The 21,003-nt window shown below is 41.8% G+C and overlaps 1 protein-coding gene across 1 annotated transcript in view; it reads left to right on the plus strand.

Moving 5' to 3' along the window:
• WDR19 (WD repeat domain 19) overlaps positions 1-21,003 on the plus strand; it is a 77,147-nt gene that overhangs the window by 43,184 nt on the left and 12,960 nt on the right. Inside the window, exons 20-31 of the mRNA XM_066386168.1 lie at positions 1,371-1,480; positions 2,786-2,843; positions 5,913-6,053; positions 6,133-6,215; positions 6,696-6,779; positions 8,132-8,278; positions 8,549-8,673; positions 11,686-11,798; positions 13,107-13,175; positions 14,036-14,113; positions 15,389-15,485; positions 18,454-18,578. Of these exons, the coding sequence (XP_066242265.1) occupies positions 1,371-1,480; positions 2,786-2,843; positions 5,913-6,053; positions 6,133-6,215; positions 6,696-6,779; positions 8,132-8,278; positions 8,549-8,673; positions 11,686-11,798; positions 13,107-13,175; positions 14,036-14,113; positions 15,389-15,485; positions 18,454-18,578 (1,230 nt within the window). The remainder of the gene's footprint in view (positions 1-1,370; positions 1,481-2,785; positions 2,844-5,912; positions 6,054-6,132; positions 6,216-6,695; positions 6,780-8,131; positions 8,279-8,548; positions 8,674-11,685; positions 11,799-13,106; positions 13,176-14,035; positions 14,114-15,388; positions 15,486-18,453; positions 18,579-21,003) is intronic.

Raw genomic sequence — 21,003 nt, forward strand, 5'->3', positions numbered from 1 at the left:
AAGTGAATTAAATTAATTTTAAGAAAAAATTTAGGTAATTGTGCAATATCATTTGAGATAATTGGGGACACCCTGAGAAATACTCGGATTTGGGTTGGTATGCACTGAAGCAGGAGTCTGGCTGCGAGGAGTGAGGGCAAAGACAGCTTAACTCTTCTGCATTGAGCTGTGGACACTCGTCCTGCACCACAAGGTTTGTAAAGCGTTTGAGGTGATGGCTTCCCAGTGGAGAGTGGGGATTGCACCCTGTTGTTCCTTTAACCTCACTTTGAAGGCTGACAAGTTCCCTAGAGGCAAAGCCCTACTGCCCAGCTCTGCCACATATTAACAATGTGACTTTGTGTACAAATCGAGCCTCTTCTGCCTCAGTTTTTGGATCTCTAAAATGGGCACAAGAACGGTTCATTGCAAAAGGCCTAGTTGTGAAAAGCAAATACGCCCTGGAACATTATCTGGCAGAAAGTAACACTTGAAATATGTTCACTATTAGCAATTTTTTTTTTTTTTTTACAGAGACAGAGTCAGAGAAAGGGATAGACAGGGACAGAGACAGGAACGGAAAGAGATGAGAAGCATCAATCATTAGTTTTTCGTTGTGACACCTTAGTTGTTCATTGATTGCTTTCTCATTTGTGCCTTGACCGTGGAACTACAGCAGACCGAGTAACCCCTTGCTCGAGCCAGTGACCTTGGGTCCAAGCTGGTGAGCTTTGCTCAAATCAGATGAGCCTGCGCTCAAGCTGGCAACCTCGGGGTCTAGAACCTGGGTTCTCCGCATCCCAGTCCGAAGCTCTATCCACTGCGCCACCGCCTGGTCAGGTGACCAATTCTTTATAAAACATGAATAAAGCGAGAATGAACTCTAAAGGATTCTTGATTAGTTTATATTTGGGATTACATACCAGACACAAATAAAAGACAGCAGGAGACAAAGACACATTCACATTTTATTTATATTTGTGTTGTGGTATAGCTTCAGATTTCCTCAGAAAATAACCTGTAGAAAAGTAGTTCTCAATATTTTGTATCTCCCCGCTAAGAAGGAAATGAATAATTGGTTTGATTGAATTTATTTTAGTTCAATTTAATTTTTACCACTGAGAAAAGTACTAAAGAATAAACTTTGTTGGTTAGACTGAATGGTTTGGAGGGCCACAAACCATTATAATAGTAGCTAAGATGTTATTGCTTCCCCCAAATTAATGTTTACCCCCTTGGGGGCTCTCTCACCCCTATTGAGAAAGTATACCATAGTTATGTATTATTCTTGCAAAGATCAAGTTTCAGCTTTTAAACAAAAAGTTGATTAAAACTAGCGCTATGTGGTGACTGCGCAGAATACTGTGTTCATTCCTCTTTCTTCCCAACAGATGAGAAGAGACCTGCAGCACTGGGACAGCGCCCTGCAGCTGGCAAAGCGCTTGGCCCCCGGCCAGATCCCGCTTCTATCAAAAGAATATGCTATTCAGCTTGAATTCACGTAAGTCCTTGTCTCTGTATGTCTCCACTGGTATCTAATTGCTGAATTACTGATTACTGAGATAATTACTGCATATCTTCAATCCTAAACTGCCGTTTGTTGTAAGGCCCACTGTTGATTAATAATTGCTTTTTAAGGGGAAAAGAGAGTAATTATACAAACAAAAAAATATTTTCCTAAGTAATGATGGATTTTTAACATCCAAATCTAAATTTAGGTCTAAGCCTTTTCCACATTTAGAGTCTGAATATTGTTTTGAATCACATCTGGCCAACAACAGTTATGCATATGGTCAGAGTGACATGCTGCTTTTCATAACCTATGCTCATGGTCTTGGCCTCTTTGAACACTTTGAGGATTTATAGTGTAATTTCAAGGCATAGTGAAAAATACCAAATTCGGTCTACAGCCTCTAATTGCTTAAATTTCTAGTTTTTCTTTTTTAAATTAAATTGTACGTGGATAAAAATTCAGCAGTTAATGTTGAAAATGAAGGCAGAAGCTTTTCACGGGAGAGTAATGATCATTCATGATATGTAAATAAATCTTCATAAATCTTTCCTTCCTTTGGAAATGCCATAGTCTGTTCTGAGAGATTTAGAATTTTCAAGTACACTTAATTATCAGACAGTCTCAATTATCAATATTCTTAGTTGACAGACTATATATTTTTATTCCAGTGCTGTATAAATGTGTAAGTTTCGAAGCACTCGATCTACTTTTAGTTCACATTCAGCCAGGGTCAGTGCTGCTAACACAAATACCTGCAGAGGCAGTAAGTGAGTAACTTCCTTGCAAATGTCAGTTCTCACATGTGTGCAGGTCTGTTGGCATCAGTCATGGGTTAGGGAGTAGAAGTGTTTGTATATTGTATACTATTTTTTATCAGAAAGAACCAGTGCCCTCAGTACTGCAGTCCTAATGTTTTGTTCCATTTCTACTCATACTTTCTCAATACAGAGTCTACTTATAAATCTTGGGTGTTTGAAAAAAAACACTGGTTTTTGTGGTCACATGATTGTCATTTAATGCCCCAAAGAAGATAATTAACCACGTGCCCCATAAACTTTTGTGTAGCTCCCAAAAATGCCTAGCTACTACAAAGTTTGTACCTTATAGTCTAGCATAATCCACTTTAAAGTAGCAAAATAATAATGTGCTGCACTTGAAAGAATGCTGTATATGTTGTTTATCACATCTTTTATAAGCCTAAGCAACTCAATGACAGAGATTATCTTCCAACTCTCATTTATGTAAATAAGATACTTAAATATTTATTAAAATTCACTCTGATTTTTGTTTCAGGGGTGATTATGTAAATGCTTTGGCTCATTATGAGAAAGGAATAACAGGTGATAATAAGGTAAATTTGAATAAAGTTAAGATATGCATAATTATCTTTGGGCCTGTTACTAATTTCGTTTAAAATGTCATGATCGTATTTGCATTGTATTCACTAGTAGGTAAGCCTTTTTCCAGTTTATTAATAGTTTTGCAAGGGTGGCAGTTAAATCACTTTCAGCTTGTAAAAACTGAGGATGACAATATTTTTATCAGTTTGAAAAAGCTGTTTTCCAGTGCATCCTAAACATGAGGCTTCTTATTAAAGTTGGGAGTAAAATTTGTATCCTTTTCCACATCAGGCTGTGATTTTCATGAGGCTTTTCCTTTTAGTCTTAAAGTCTCAATAACCACTTTGAAAGGGAAGGCTCAGGCCGGAAGTTTCTGCTGTCCATTTCTCATGCTGTATCTTTTACAATGAATGAACCTGGTAAGCGTGAATTTTAGCCACTGCTCTGACCCATTCTTCCATCCCAGAATTTTAGCTCAAGAAGCTAAATTTCACATTAAGAATTGATGATATCTTTATATCTAGCCTTTTTATTACAAAAGTAATACAATTTTATTATAGTCAATTTTTAAAAATCACCAAAGTTTGGAAACATGAAAAGTAAGAGTCCAACATTGTCTTCTCTGTTTCCATTAATGGTAATCACTGTTAACGATTTTGTGTATTTCCAAGCAGACTCTCTTGTAAGCATACAAATATGTATGGATTTTTTCCAGAAGTGAAACCATTTCCATTCACTAAGCAAAGATCAACTGAGAATTCATTCTGTGAAAAGCAGCATTTTGTTTTCTTCATGATCTCTCTGAGTCAATACATATGATGTTGTTTTAATTTTAACACTTCTGTAATTCCGTTGTTTGGAGGTATAACTGTCCCCCCTTGATCTCGGGGATACATTCCAAGACCCCCAGTGGAAGTCCGAAACCATGGATTGTACCAAACCTAGTACAATACTACTAACATTGTGTATTGTACCAAATACACTATGTTATTTCCTAAACCTACATACCTATGATAAAGTTTAATTTATAACTCAGGCACAGGAAGAGATTAACAACAATAACTAAAATAGTATAGAACAGTTATAACAGTATACTGCAATAGAAGTTAGGTGAGTGTGGTGTCTTGTTTTCTCAAAACATCTCATTGCTCTGTCCTAACCTTTCCCTTAAAGGAAGTACCTACCTCTCCTCTTTGGCATATCCAGACTGCCAGCATCACTACTCTGCACTTTGGGGCCATTTTACTTTTTAATTTTTATTTATTGATTTTTAGAGAGGAAGGGAGAGAGACAGAGAGAGAAACATTGATTTGGTGTTCCATTTATGTAATGCATTCATTGGTTGATTCTTGTTTGTGCCCTGACCGGGGATCAAACCCACAACCTTGGCATATTGGGACAGCACTCTAACCAACTGAGCTACCCAGCCAGGGCCAGTTTTAAACAAAATAAGGGTTACTTGAACACAAGCACTCCAGTACCATGACAGTGGATCTGATACCCAAGACAGCAGGGAATGCTGGGTAAGGGATGATTTATGTCCTAGGCAGACAACATGAGACTTCATCAGGCCTCTCAGAGTGGCCCACAGTTTAAAACTTATTGTTATTGCTGGAATTTTCCATTTCATATTTTCAGACCACAGCTGACAACAGAAAGTAAAACTGTGGATAAGAGGGGACTAGTGTACCATACTTTTTCATCTATGCCCTTATTAAATTATAGTTGTTTTTTGTTTCTGTCAAAAACAGCTCAATGAATATTCTTCCTAGTGAACATATCTTTAGCAACCTAAGATAGTATTTCTGAATGATATATTCATGCTGGTAAGATTTCTAGGTCATAAAATACATGCTTTTAATTTTTTGTGCTGCTAAATTGCTTTCCAAAAAAAATTGTAATAGTTCCTACAGCTGTCAGTCATGTATGAAAGTGTCCGTTTCCCCCACATTCTCAGCAACACTGAATGTTATCAGTTGTTTTATCTCTGCCAATTTAATTAGCAAAAAAAGGTGTTTCATTTTATTTCACTTGTTTGATTATTAGTGAAGTTGAACATGTTGTATTTATTGGCCAATTGTATTTTTTTTCTAAGATTTTATTGATTGATTTTAGAGAGAGGAGAGGGAGAAAAAGGCGGGGAGGAGTGGGAAGCATCAACTCGTAGTAGGTGCTTCTCATTTGTGCCTTCCCTGGGCAATCCTGGGGTTTTGAACCGGACGACCTCGGCGTTCAGGCTGATGCTCCATCCACTGCGCCACCACAGGTCAAGCTGGCCAATTGTATTTTTTTAATGAATTGTCTGATCATATCCTTTGCTCATATGTCTTTGGCTTTTTGACATTTTCTTTGTTTGGCTACATCTGTTTTAGTTTATTTTTTATTTGTGTTATCAAATACAGTCACTACTAGCCACATGGTCACCATTAGCCACATGTGGCTATTTAGATGATTTAAAATTAAATAAAATATAAAATTCAGTTTCTCTGTCACACTAGCTATATTTTAAGTGCTCACTAGCCATGTGGCTGTTATAGGGCAGATATAGAACATCTCCATCAACCCAGAACATTCTACTAGATATGCTGCTTTATATAAAATGTATCTGACATTACATGTTACTAGCTCAGATTAGTTATTTGAAAAGTTCTATCTTTAGCTTTAATGAATTAAATAATTTTAAAGTTTTTATGTTTAACCATGCCTAGTAGAGAAATCTTTAATTTAATAAGTTGCTTTTCTCTTCATTTTATTCATAGCATTTATGCTGTGTATCCAGTATATTTCTTACATAAAATTTTATAGTAATAAGACATAAAAAGATGTGCAGGGGTATTAGGACAAAGAGTAGTACAAATTTGGTCTTAAGCACAAAAGATCTAGATTTCTGAAGAAGAGAAATAACTTTGCAACAGATGATTTGAAAAAACAAAACAAAACAATGTTTTTTCAAATTCTTGAGATTTGCTAATGAAAGTTTACCATAACTTTTGGGCTCATTTTAGATTTAAGTTAATTGTTTGACTAACATACAGCATTTTGAGTTCAGGTCTGATCTGTGACTTGCCTTCTAATGACAGGAACATGACGAGGTGTGCCTGGCCGGTGTGGCCCAGATGTCCATCAGGATGGGGGACATACGCCGCGGGGTCAGCCAGGCCCTCAAGCACCCCAGCAGGGTCCTGAAGAGAGACTGTGGGGCCATCCTGGAGAACATGAAGGTGTGCTTTCTGTGCTCAGATATTCATGTGTTCTTCTGCAGAGCAAATTTAGTGTTTTAATCATCTCATATCCTTTTAGCAATTTTCAGAAGCAGCCCAACTCTATGAAAAAGGTCTCTACTATGACAAAGCAGCATCTGTCTACATACGCTGTAAGAATTGGTAAGAATTTGCTGACATTTCTTCTGAGCAGGTATGGAGCTGACTTGTTGTCCCAGAGGTCTCCTGTCTCTAGTCACTCCTATCTGTACGCCGTAGTCCCTCTTCTGGGCCTTCCCTCCATCTCCTCTTACTTTTTCCTTTTATATGAATTCGTGTTAATAATTATTTTTTCAAAGAACAGCACATTCTATTGATTTAATATGGGGAAATCCCTAATCAGATAAGTTACTAAAAAAAAAAAAAGCCCTTTTGCCCCAAAGACTTAATGAGCTAACCTTCATTTTCCCACCGGGGGTGATCTTGTGGGAGGAGGCATTGGTCAAGGTAAACAGCAATTAAATCTTTTACCTAGAGAATCCAGGATTGTTAAAAGATCATGATTACTGTTTTTTGAATCTTGAAAATTAACATTTGATTGTAGGAAGCTACTTTTTGAATGAATATAGTGGTGATATTTTTCTCCTAAACCTACCTTTCTAGGGCAAAAGTTGGTGAGCTCCTGCCTCATGTCTCTTCCCCAAAGATTCACTTACAGTATGCCAAAGCGAAGGAAGCAGATGGAAGGTCTGTACAATTTCTCAAATTTGTACAAATTTAAAGTAATGTTTTATAAATTAACCATTGATATTTGCAACCCTCTAATAAAGGCGGAGCAGAGAAACAAAACCTCTCTGCCCTCACCCACCTGTGGCACCAGACTCTTCAGTTCTTTTCATACTTTGTATACCTCCGTTGATTCTTAATGTATACAAATATTGAGTATTTCTTCCTACTTGAGGGTTAAATACTAGAATTTTTGATATGGCATGAAAATGAAGTAATTAAGGAGATAACTTACTGATGCCGAGCGGGAAAAAGTGAAGAAACATGAATTCCACACCTGTGGTTGCACTTTTTAAGCTTCAAAACAGCATTAAAATAAAGCAATTGATAGTTAATATCCTAAATACACAAAGCTTTCCTGCAATTTAATACAAAAAACTCAAAGATGATATAGGAGGAAAATGACAAGAAGGAGACCAGAGGAGGCAGATATTTTTAAGATTTTATTTATTCATTTTAAGGGGGGGGGGGGGGGCAGGAAGCATCAACTCCCATATGTGCCCTGACCAGGAAAGCCCAGGGTTTCGAACTGGCGACCTCAGCATTCCAGATCGATGCTTTATCCTCTGCCCCACCACAGGCCAGACAAAATAGTTATGACATTGCACTTCATGCAAATATGAAAAAGCTCTACCTTACTAATAGTAATTAAATTAAAGCAACAGTGTGTATCATTTTAACCTGTCGTATTTGGAAAGATTAAATTAAATCAATAGCCATACTGTCCAAATGCACTTTTTACACCTGACTGATGGGAGTGTGAATTTCTAAACATTTAGAAAGTTATCTGGAAGCATGTATTAAGAAATTTTTTAAAGGTTAATACCCTCCACTTTTAGAAAAGTAACCTTAGGAAACAGATACACATTATATGTCTTGTTAAAGTAGAAAAAGCTGGAGAGCTTGGGTACGTACTGAAGAGAAGTTGAGCGCCATCTAGAGGTCAACACACAGATTTTATATATCACTGTGAAGCTGTATCTGTAATTGTGAAAACTTCTGTATATTCTGTTCTCTAAAATAAGCCTATTTTAATATTAGAATCCAACTTTTCAAAAACAGTAAAATGTAAAATATTTTATAGCGATATGGTTTAAATGAAAAAACAATTCAATATTGGTATTTCTCATTAATTTATCAAACCCCAAAAAGAACATATTTTAGTGAGATGTTTCCTGGTATTATTTCTGATGAAAGAAAAAGAAATTTAAGAAAAATAAGCAGTTACTGACAGTAAAGAGAAGTGTCCCAAACAGTTATTGACATTGTTTTCCCCAAAAGTGTGAAGAAAGTTTGTCTGAACCGTTTCTTAGATACAAAGAAGCCGTGGTGGCGTATGAGAGTGCGAAGCGGTGGGATAGTGTCATCCGGCTCCACCTGGACCACCTCAACAATCCCGAGAAGGCTGTCAGTGTCGTCAGGGAGACCCAGTCTCTGGAAGGAGCCAAAATGGTGGCCAGGTGACCTCCCAACACTAGGCTTCAAAGAAAGCCCCTTCTTCTCTTTAGCAAGTGGAATATTCTTTTCTGTTCTTTTTAGGTGTGAGTGTTTAAATTTAAAGACCGTTCGTTGTGGTCGGTGTATGAGAATATGTTTTTCAAACACAAACCTATGGTATAGAACTGCAGTTCACCTAGTACATTGTTATTTCTCTCGTGGCTGAAAACTGTTATTTTGTAAATGACAAACTTATTTGAAATGAGTCAAGCTAACTTAGCACTTTGTTTTAGGTTTTTTCTCCAGTTAGGTGACTACGGATCTGCCATCCAGTTTCTTGTTATGTCCAAATGTAATAATGAAGCTTTTACACTGGCTCAGCAACACAACAAAATGGAAATCTATGCAGACATTATTGGTAAATATTATGTTTTCCCTAATTTTTCTTAAGGATTTTATCATAGAACACTTCAACTCTTATAATCTAATGACCAGATTGGTATGTCCACAGCACATGACATCCACCAGTTTTACAAATAAATACACACATACCTATATGTCATTTGTTAGATTTCAAGATCCCTAAAGGGTGATATGGATTTATAAGACCATTTTCACAACTTAAGGATTTGCAGGTAAGTTCTGAGAGAGGAGAAGCCAGACTTCCCAAGTCCCACTATCATCCAGCAGTAAAGCAGGGTTCCAAAATGACGGTGACAGGGGTGAGAATGAGCTTTGAAAAAGTAAATATTTTTTAGTTTGTTTTAAAAAAGTAAATGTTTTTATAAAATTTAAAACTTGAGTTACAAATTAAGAGCATCGTTACTTTGATGAAGAGTGATATACAAAAGGTGTGGTTTTGAAAGATTCTGAAAGTCCAAAAGAGAATTTTTTTTTTTTTTTACAGAGAGAGGGATAGACAGGGACAGAGAGATGAGAAGCATCAATCATTAGTTTTTTGTTGCGCATTGCGACACCTTAGTTCATTGATTGCTTTCTCATATGTGCCTTGACCATGAGACTACAGCAGACCAAGTAACCCCTTGCTCGAGCCAGCGACCTTGGGGCCAAGCTGGTGAGCTTTGCTCAAACCAGATGAGCCCGCGCTCAAGCTGGCGACCTCGGGGTCTCGAACCTGGGTCCTCGGCATCCCAGTCCGAAGCTCTATCCACTGCGCCACCGCCTGGTCAGGCGAGAATTTTATATTCTGAAAACAACTGCTTGTAGGTTTTTTCCTCTCATGTTTGCATTTATTCTTAGAAACCACTGCAGTAATTTTCCTATTGTCATTTTATGGACATACATATCATTATGTTGTAATTGTTTTGCTTTGGGTATTTTTTTTTTTTTCTGAAGCTGGAAATGGGGAGGCAGTCAGACTCCCGCATGCGCCTGACCGGGATCCACCCGGCACGCCCACCAGGGGGCGATGCTCTGCCCATCTGGGGCGTCACTCTGTTGCGACCAGAGCCATTCTAGCGCCTGAGGCAGAGGCCACAGAGCCATCCTCAGCGCCTGGGCCAACTTTGCTCCAATGGAGCCTTGGCTGTGGGAGGGGAAGAGAGAGACAGAGAAGAAGGAGAGGGGGAGGGGTGGAGAAGCAGATGGGCGCTTCTCCTGTGTACTCTGGCCGGGAATTGAACCCGGGACTTCCACACGCCAGGCCGACGCTCTACCACTGAGCCAACCAGCCAGGGCCTTGCTTTGGGTGTTTTTATGGTGAAATATACATAACATAAATTAACCATTATAACCATTTTTAAGCATAGTATTAGTATGTTCACATTGCTGTGCAGCCTTCACTGCAGTCCATCTCTGGAACTTTTTCATCATCCTAAACTGAAACTGTCCTTTAAACGGTAACTCCCCATTCCTCCCCCTGCGGCCCCTGCTAACCACTGTTCTACATAGTCTCTATAAATTTGACCATTTATGGCACCTCATACAAGTGGAATCATAAAATATTTGTCCTTTTTTTAAAATTTACAAAATGGTCATAAGAATTGATGACAGGACTAATGAGAAAACTTTAGTTTCAGTCTTCAAGGGAAGAAATAGGTAAAAGCATCTTCTGATATCCTAGGAAGTCATTTAGATAATTGGAGAAAATAAAGAGCTATTAAAAACAAAAAAGCAAGTACTGGCCCTGGCCGGCTGGCTCAGTGGTAGAGCGTTGGCCTGGCATGCAGGAGTCCCGGGTTTGATTCCCAGCCAGGGCACACAGGAGAAGTGCCCATCTGCTTCTCCACCCCTCCCCCTTTCCTTCCTCTCTGTCTCTCTCTTCCCCTCCTGCAGCCGAGGCTCCATTGGAGCAAAGTTGGCCCGGGCGCTGAGGATGGCTCTGTGGCCTCTGCCTCAGGCGCTAGAATGGCTCTGGTTGCAACAGAGCAATGCCCCAGAGGGGCAGAGCATCGCCCTCTGGTGGGCAGAGCGTCGCCCCTGGTGGGCATGCCGGGTGGATCCCGGTCGGGCGCATGCAGGAGTCTGTCTGACTGCCTCCCCGTTCCCAACTTCGGAAAAAAAAAAAAAAAAAAAATTTTTTTTAAAAAGGAAGTACAGATAAAAGCAATATTAGAATTATTAATGCTTAACTTGACATGACATTTCTGTTCTAACATTAAAAATCACTGTACTAAATTATAAGGATGTGGCTTGTGCTATATCGGACGTGCGCGCATGTGCGCACACCCATGCCCACACCCACACCCTCTCCCACACCCCCAGAACAACACAGACACTTCCCCACCTCTCTTTATAACTCCTATCTGCCTTGGGCTGGAGGCACAAGTATTCTCTTGGGCCTCTAACTCCCACGGATAAATGTAAACAGTGCATTAGAACTCCAGCTGCTTTCTTCCTCTGTGCTTAATATGTTTAAGCCTCAAACCAAAAGAGAAACAGTAATTTTCTTTAAATAGCATCTAGTGGCAACTTGAATATCATCTTTCTTACTTATCTGACAAATGCATAGACTTTTGTTTAAACCAGGCATTGCTGAGGAAGAAAGAGGGATGACATTTGTATTCTGGTTAACTTTGCTTCTGATAGTTCTGAAACTACACAAATCATGGTTGAGGTTACAGCCACAGTTGTTTCTGTTTTGAGGAATGAGATTGAGACCATTAAAGAAGAATAAAAGTTGCCAGGCCTCAAGTCAAACCATAACCTAGATTCTCACAGAGCCTCAAATTTCATCTCCTGATTCCTGTTTAGAGTGAAGAGATGGAAAAGGTTCATAGATGGAATAATCATGATGAATGCGTTTTGTGATGAAAACAGACACTGATAATAATAACATTATTTGCTGTTAAAAAAGTTTTAAATCATCTATTTTTAGATCACCTGTTTTTAGATCTTATTTTTGGGTTAACATTAAAAGGTAAACAAGTTTTGCTCCGATATTTTACTCAACTATTTATTTCTGTTGTAGAATCTGAAAACACTACTAATGAAGACTATCAAAGCATTGCCTTATATTTTGAAGGAGAAAAAAGGCATTTTCAGGCTGGAAAATTCTTCTTGCTGTGTGGCCAATATTCACGAGTTAGTATCTATTTGCCAAAAAAACCTACACTGGATTCCACAGGAATGACAATAGGAAATAACTAAACATATACTATGCTCCCAGACACCCAGATTTAAGCTCAGATTCAACTTTAAAATCTTCTCTCTCCCAGAGCCAATCCCGTTCTTCCTTAGTAATCTCTCTCTCAGCTTCTTTTCATTCTAACTGCGTCAGCTGAATCCAAACCCAGTCACCTCACTCTAGATTATTGCTATGGTTTCCTACTTTCCCTGCTTTTAGTTTCTCTCCCTCCCACTGATCCTTCACTCTGACCCCAAATGGTGCTTTCAGTGCTGAGCGCCCGAGGCAGGGGCTCCCGTGTTCTCACAGGGACGTATGTGCAGCTGTGTGCTCGCGTGTCACAGACAGGGACTACCGGGTGGCGCCTGTTTTGTCCGAAGGGAACAGCTGCTGCCCACCTCCATGAGATTGTTGCCATTCTGGAGTTTGGGCCCAATCATGCCAGGTCACGTGATTTTTAACAAGAAACAGAAGTCTAAGTCTGTCCCGGTTTTAAAGTCACAGCTTATGTGTAGAATACCTAGCTGGTCAGAGAAACATTTGTGTGTGTGTTTGCTTTTAGGCCATCAATTTGCTGTTTCTGCCTCTTATATACCAAGTCCTAACCCCTTCCACAACTTGACCAACCAGCCTGCGCTTCCCGAGCCGGCGCCCGGCTGTTTCTGTTGAAGAATCCTACACTCCGGCTTGTCTTCCCATCCTTGTTTTCCAACTAGATTCCTCTCTGCCCTCTTCCCCACTTAACATCTTTTAAGCTGTTAGAACCTTAAATTTCTTCATAAGTGTGGTGTGATGTTCAGGAGTTAGACAGTTATGGTCTAAATGATTCTTTATACTATCATCACATCACAGAGATTGCCCCAATTAGATTATACATAGTACAAAAAGGTACCATATCATAGCCTTCCTAGTCTTTGTAGAGCCTGGCACTGTCTCATATATATAGTAGCAAGTTATCCATAAATATTTGTTGAATGAGTAAATGAATGAAAATAAATCTTCCTACTGAAAGAGAGCATATTTTTTATTTTCATTTCATCAGAAGTTAGAACTAGGTTCTTCAGAGGGTTAACTAGGTCCTATCATTTTTTTAAACTATACTCAGCGTTTTAAGTATGCATATTAAGAGCCAGCACTGTGCAAGCCCCTAGTTGAGGTGAAGATACTTTCACAAACTATAATTACTTTGTGTGTGTGAAAGCTTTGTTTTTCTCAATGTGAAAGCACTACAAAGATTTTTAATTGCTACACAATTCTCATTTCAGGCACTTAACCACTTCCTAAAATGTCCAAACTCAGAAGACAATGCAGCGATAGAAATGGCAATTGAAACTGTAAGTGAACTCTATAGTGAAACTTTCAAGAATGCCAGTATTTTTAAAAAACTTTGCAGAACTGTCCCAGAAGCATACAAAAGTAGACCAAACAATATAACAAACGCTCACAGACCCGTTATCTAACTTAACAGCCCATGGCCAGTCTGTTTTATTCATCCCCACCCTTTTCCCGTATTATTTTAAAGTTAAACGGGTGTTGTTCTTTTGGTGTCAGTCACTTGCCTTAAGAAACTTTTTATTGCCTGACCAGGCGGTGGCGCAGTGGATATAGCATCAGACTGGGATGCGGAGGACCCAGGTTCGAGACCCCGAGGTCACCAGCTTGAGCGCGGGCTCATCTGGTTTGAGCAAAAGCTCACTAGCTTGGACCCAAGGTTGCTGGCTTGAGCAAGGGGTTACTTGGTCTGCTGAAGGCCCATGGTCAAGGCACATATGAGAAAGCAATCAATGAACAACTAAGGTGTCGCAACGAAAAACTGATGATTGATGCTTCTCATCTCTCTCCGATCCTGTCTGTCCCTATCTATCCCTCTCTCTGACTCTCTCTCTTTCCCTGTAAAAAAAAAAAGAAGAAATTTTTTATGGAAATATCCAAGAAGTATATTTTCTCTGTGTGTGACAGAAGTACAGGATTTTGATTTAGCAACTTCAAAAAGCTACAGTTCCTAAGGATAGATTGTTATCAATGGTGACTCTGCAAATGAAGCAAGATCCCTGAGCTCATGTTTCAGGCACCTGACCGTACAAATTTTTACATACTTTTAAATTCCATTCCCTTAGCAGATTATCTGTCCTTTACCCCTGCTTCTTGTTAGGTTTAAGGTTTGAATGTACTGTTTCTTTCTCTTCCTAAACAGGTTGGTCAGGCCAAAGATGAACTGCTGACCTGTCAAATGGTAGACTACCTCATGGGAGAGAGTGATGGCATGCCCAAGGTACCGAACTGGTTTCTTCACTGGCACTTTCCAGTATCTTACTAGATTTTACTTTGTCTGCCTTGTTGTTACCTGTTATGGCTTTTTCTCTGACTCTTGTCTTGGGTCATCTACACAGACCCTTCATTTTAGAGGGTACTGTGTACATTCTATCTCTGAAGTTAGCATTGCTACCTATGAAATATCATTTCTTCTAGATAAGTCCTCACCACCCACAATATTTCTCAAGTTGTTAAAGTTTTATTTATTTTAGAACTATAAAAAGTGATTACTAAAGCTACTGAGTTAGCACTAATTCCTAAAAATTGATGTACTTTGTTCTTATTTCAAAAATTATGGGGATAAAAATCATATTTAGCATAAAAGTGACTCCCTAGAATTATAAAGTAGAAATAAATTGAAGTTTGTGCAGATATCAGTCTCTGTCTTGAAGAGGACGGACTCACACCTCTGTGAGAATGCCCCCAGGTCTCCTCCTCCCTTCGGCTTCCGTGTTCAAGAGGATCTGTTTGCACAGGAACTCAAGTCACAGATTTGGAGAGAAGGCTCTAGATTGTCACACCTGGAGAGAACTGGAACCATCCTGATCCCAAAATCCATTATCTGTTTCTTATAGATAAAGACCCTGAGACCCAGGGAGGCCTAATTAACCTTCCAAAGGGCACAGGCCACTAAACTTTCTAAACCACCTCACCTTATATCCACTGCCGTAATAATGAGGAAATAGTACCAAGTATGTGAAATTGTCTAGAGTTAAGGAGAATAGGAATAGAAACTGCTCAAAGGCCAAAGAAAATTGTACAGGTCAGAGAAATTTATATTGGTGTAAAAACTTAAAATCTTACTAAGTTGGTACATTGGATAAGAGTACACTTTGTTTTGAGCACATGGGAGCAAACTCTTTGGAGCAGGGTTGGGACTCCGCTCCCCAGACTCTGAAGCCAGATCACTGTGGGTCAGGCCTGGCTCCAGAGAGGTCCTGTTGTGTCTCAGGGTTTCATCAATGAAATTGGATAACTGTGCCTTCCTCCCAGGGAGGGTATGATGATTTAAACAAGCTAAATATTTCTCAAGTACTTAGAATACTACCTGGAATATACTAAACTGTAAATAAGTATTTGATAAACTAATTCTTTATTCATTTGGTTTTTTAAAACAGTATCAACCCTCAGTTACTGGAAAGCAAATGTGATTCTAACTGGAATGGAAATTTTTAGGTGTTTCTCCCCTTAGCTAATGAAGAAAGTGATGTTTCTGTCATGGTTTGTATGTCAGGATTTCAAGTACCTGTTCCGCTTGTACATGGCCCTGAGACTCTACCGGGAGGCCGCCCGGACCGCCATCATAATCGCCAGAGAAGAGCAGTGTGCAGGTGGGCCTCTAATGTCCACCAGACCCTCTCCCACCCAGGAAAGAGAGCCCAGTTCTAATCTAGGCTTGCTGTGGACCAGAAGATTAGGGGATGACCACTTTCAGTTCTCAGAAGTAAAACAGTTCACACCACAGCGGGATATTGCATACTCCACAGAGGCCTGCTCCTGTCAGGAGCATTCCTACACTGGGCCTCACAGGGCTGACAACCTCTAACCTTCCAGCTCACAGCCTCCTGCACTCACAACACGCGCCTTCCATAACGTGCATGTGTCCTTCATATAAGGTGTTAGAAGATGGAAGGCCTGGTGTTATTACTGACCTAGTTATTTACAATATTTAGGGACTGTTTATAGAATACAGGGGGTCCTTGGGTTACGCTACAGCTCCATTCCTACAGCAGTGATGTAACTCGAATTTTGCTGTAAGTTGAAACACACCCTAGCCTAACACAAATGGAACACTTGCGCTTTGTAGTCACACTGGGGGATGCCAACCCCTCACTCATAGGCCAAGTTACTGCCTGTTCTGCACCCAACAAAACTAGTTCGCCCACGCAGTCCGTGGTACGATGCTCATGGCATAAGCCAAACACTCATGTCTCAATTTTTTAACGTTTTTATGGGAGTGAGCATCATAAACTCAAAACATCGTATGTCAAGACTATCGTAACCCGAGGACCCCCTGTAGTCTTCATAATGGTTGTGCCCACATATATGTTCTGTACATATTTATTGAAGAAGTCAGAGAATTAGTCCAGTATTTTCACAAATGTTTGTAAGCTGATTCTTTTAGATGTTCACAAATATGGAGCACAATTTTGGAAAATATGTAATTAAATAAGTGATTAGTCAGCTGACACTTAACACCTACTGTCTGTGAGCTAGATACATTCTAGAAGCCCAGGATTCAGAGAGGTAAGCCACAGTGCCACCCACGAGAACTCGACTTGATAGGGTAGAAAGTTGTTACACACAGTGGTGGTGCCAGGACACAAAGAAACCATGTAAGGCCCCAGGAAAGGGAACCTGCCTCATCCTGAGCGCTGGGAGTGGGGAAGCTGGAGGATGGAGACGAGAGAAGGCAACAAGAGCTTCCGCTGTGTTTTGAAAGGACGGGGTAGCAGATGAGGGAGAAAGGGTGTGTGGGGAGAGGTGCAGAGGAGGCACACGTGGAGTGAGGCACACGCGGCACTGCCATGACTGAGCAGGAGGGGCAAAGAGAGGGTTGGGGAGTTAGGCAGAGGCAGATCCTGAAGGGCTTAAGTCTCTAATGAGGAATTTTCACTTGATCCCTAAGGTCCCAAGGAGGGTCATCTGTAGGGGTGTGACCTTGAGGTTTGGGGGTGTGGGGTGAGGCTTGAGGCTTTTACAAGAACACTGACATAAGAATGGAGACAGGTGACACTGAGAAGGAATACAGGTTAGTACACTACTGCAGAGCGATGACGAGCACTGACGGCCCAGGGAGAGAGGCTGAGTTTGGAAGACTTGGCAGGTAGACTCAGAACTTGATGACCCACCGGACTTGGGGGCCAGTTTGGTGCTCTGAGAAGAGTGAAACATCTAGGATGGCCAGGTTGGTGCTGTGAGAAGAGTGAAACATCTAGGATGGCCAGGTTGGTGCTGTGAGAAGAGTGAAACATCTAGGATGGCCAGGTTGGTGCTCTGAGAAGAGTGAAACATCTAGGATGGCCAGGTTGGTGCTCTGAGAAGAGTGAAACATCTAGGATGGCCAGGTTGGTGCTCTGAGAAGAGTGAAACATCTAGGATGGCCAGGTTGGTGCTGTGAGAAGAGTGAAACATCTAGGATGGCCAGGTTGGTGCTCTGAGAAGAGTGAAACATCTAGGATGGCCAGGTTGGTGCTCTGAGAAGAGTGAAACATCTAGGATGGCCAGGTTGGTGCTCTGAGAAGAGTGAAACATCTAGGATGGCCAGGTTGGTGCTCTGAGAAGAGTGAAACATCTAGGATGGCCAGGTTGGTGCTGTGAGGAAGAGTGAAACATCTAGGATGGCCAGGTTGGTGCTGTGAGAAGAGTGAAACATCTAGGATGGCCAGGTTGGGGCTGTGAGGAAGAGTGAAACATCTAGGATGGCCAGGTTGGTGCTGTGAGAAGAGTGAAACATCTAGGATGGCCAGGTTGGTGCTGTGAGGAAGAGTGAAACATCTAGGATGGCCAGGTTGGTACTCTGAGAACAGTGAAACATCTAGGATGGCCAGGTTGGTGCTCTGAGAAGAGTGAAACATCTAGGATGGCCAGGTTGGGGCTGTGAGGAAGAGTGAAACATCTAGGATGGCCAGGTTGGTGCTCTGAGAAGAGTGAAACATCTAGGATGGCCAGGTTGGTGCTGTGAGAAGAGTGAAACATCTAGGATGGCCAGGTTGGTGCTGTGAGAAGAGTGAAACATCTAGGATGATGCCACCACTTTATTCTTGAGGGACTGGTGAGATGTTAGTACCATCAATTACAATAGGAAAACCTACTAAGTTACTTTGTGTCAAATTAATGGCCCTTGGCTGGTTTGCTCAATGGATAGAGCATTGGACCGGCATATGGACATCCCGGGTTCAATTCCCTGTCAGGGCACACGGAAGGAACAACCATCTGCTTCTCTCCTATCCCCTTTTCTCCCTCTTCCCCTCCTGCTGCCAGTGGCTCAGTTGGTTCAAACATCAGCCCTGGGCACTAAGGATAGCTAGGTTGGTCCAAGCATGTCAGCCTCAGGCGCTAAAGATAGCTCAGTTGACTCAAGCATTGACCCCAGACGAGGGTTGCCAGGTGGATCCTGGTCAGGGCGCATGCAGGAGTCTGTCTCACTATCTTCCCTCCTCTCGCTTAAAAAATGAAACAAAAAAAATTATTAGGATATTGCTAATAACATGATTAACCCATTTGTAAAATGAGGGCCCATAGAAAGTCCTCAGATTTCATTCTCTGTAATAATGTCCTTTGCCACCTGTTTTCAAGGAAACTATCGGAATGCCCACGATCTTCTCTTCAGTATGTATGCAGAGCTGAAATCCCAGAAGATCAAAATTCCGTCAGAGATGGCCACCAACCTTATGATTCTGCACAGTTACATCCTAGTCAAGGTGAGGTCCTTAGAGTGACCGGGACATAGCCGACCAGTGTGTTGATCACTGTGTGTTTCCTCGGGCAGAGTGCACCTCTCCACTGAGGAGTGCTGTCCTCAGTCTCTATCTTGTTAAATCAAAAAAGCAAAATACAGAGTAATTATACAATATGCTGCCTTTTGTGTATACAAAGAGAAAATTATCTATATTCATTTCAAATAAAATTAGAAATATATTTTAAAAACCAGAAGTAGTTTCCTAACGGAAACAAGGCAGGTGCCAGGCATGGTGAGAGAGCAGGTCTCTGTGGGTCGTTTGGTGTCATTCTGATTTTGAAGCATATAAATTTACTACCTGGTCAAAAAATACTTTACTGAAAAGTTTTTTTTAACCAGAGCTTGCTAGTTTATTAATTCTAAGATAGTGGATTCTATACAATTCTACCAATTTTTTATAAAAAGAAAGTTTGAGGTATAATTGACACACAGCATTATATTGATTTCAGGTATACACCATAATGATTCCTTATTTGTACACACTGCGCAGTGATCACCACAGCAACCCTAGTCAACGTCCGTCACCACCCAAAGTTAACTTTTTTTTTTTTTTTTTTTTTCATTTTTCTGAAGCTGGAAACAGGGAGAGACAGTCAGACAGACTCCCGCATGCGCCCGACCGGGATCCACCCGGCACGCCCACCAGGGGCGACGCTCTGCCCACCAGGGGGCGATGCTCTGCCCATCCTGGGTGTCGCCATGTTGCGACCAGAGCCACTCTAGCGCCTGAGGCAGAGGCCACAGAGCCATCCCCAGCGCCCGGGCCATCTTTGCTCCAATGGAGCCTTGGCTGCGGGAGGGGAAGAGAGAGACAGAGAGGAAAGCGCGGCGGAGGGGTGGAGAAGCAAATGGGCGCTTCTCCTGTGTGCCCTGGCCGGGAATCGAACCCGGGTCCTCCGCATGCTAGGCTGACGCTCTACCGCTGAGCCAACTGGCCAGGGCCCCAAAGTTAACTTTTAGGATTTACTTTCTTGGCAACTTTCAAGTCTGCTCTACAGTATCGTTACTATAGACACCATGCTATACAAACTCCAACTTACCAATTTTTCCAAATTTTCACTTATGTCAAAGTACGTCTTACCATTTTAATGCTACATTGGACTTCAGGCCAATCTGCAAAAACGTATTTAACTCTGAAGGCCCCCAGCATAGAGGAGGCCTATGGTGACTGACTTAGATCCGAATGGCCGTCTCTGACGGCTCTGTCCAGGACAACTTTCTGCAGTGACCAACGTGCTCTGTGCTGCCCGATACAGCAGCCACTGGTCTGGCTATGAGGCACTTGGAATACAGCTAGTATAACAAACTAAAGTTTTTTATATAATTTTAATTTCTAAATTTAAATAACCACATGTGGCTAGCAGCTACCATATTAGACCCACAGATCTGTAACACTGAGTATAAGGGAAAACTTTGAATTCCAACTTGCAACCCCCAGGGAGTCCCTTTCCCTGCAGAGCGACAGGGGGTCCCTGTCAGACCGAGGGAAGTAGTAGACGGGGTGGGGGTGGGGTCCAGTCTCAGCCTCAGACAGGAAGGGCGGCGCCAGGGCCCTAGCTGCAGTAATCCAGCAAAAGGGGAGTCTTTAGAGGTCGAGGGGGGAGGACAGAAGCAAGTTTTTTGGAAAGAGGTTTTTTGGAAGTTTTCTGGGAAATGTGAAGCAAAAATAGGGGTTCCTGTACGAAACGCTCCAGGAGTGGGGCTTTCTACCAACACAGCCGAAAGGAGGGTTCTCGGGTCGGTCTTTTCCTCTGGTCCCCAGCCGGCCTGCTGCTCTCATCACACTGGGTGCCTCGCTCCACCCACTGAAGAGCCCTTGTGACTGTCCCCTGGGCTCGAGTCTGATAAACAAGCACGAGACATTTTCAAGCTTTTCTAGGGTTTTTGACTGCAGACCCTATTAAAAACAAGTTGATGGAGAAATGCCATAGGCACCTTTGACCCTAAGGACTTGAGTTATCCCTATTTCAGGGGAAATCGAGACCCAGCTTTGGCAGGTGCTGCCCCCACAGAGCCAGGCCAGGGAGTCTGGCTGAAGGAGAGCGGGGACCTTGGGGGGTGGCAGCTGCGCTGGGCACTGAGGCCCACAGTCAGCAGAGGGCGGAGGGACGAGCAGCCAGGGCTTCCCTTCTCTTTAGACTCAGTTCCTGTTTGTCCTGTGCACTGCTCCGCGCTGATGCCTGTGTCACTGTGCTCACCCTTCCTATTCTGACCAAGCATCAGTTTTGACTGCGGGTCCGTTCACTTCCCTCCGTCCCCACCGCCCCACCTGTGGGTCACCTCCTGTCCCCCATGGCTGCAGCGCTGTCAGGGCCTGGCCTGCCCGTTCCCGGCCTCAGCTCGTCCTCAGTGTGCCGCCTCCTGCCCCACAGGCCCCTGCCCTTACC

Source organism: Saccopteryx leptura, chromosome 5 (genome assembly GCF_036850995.1).
Source record: "Saccopteryx leptura isolate mSacLep1 chromosome 5, mSacLep1_pri_phased_curated, whole genome shotgun sequence".
Taxonomy (NCBI): Eukaryota; Metazoa; Chordata; class Mammalia; order Chiroptera; family Emballonuridae; genus Saccopteryx; species Saccopteryx leptura.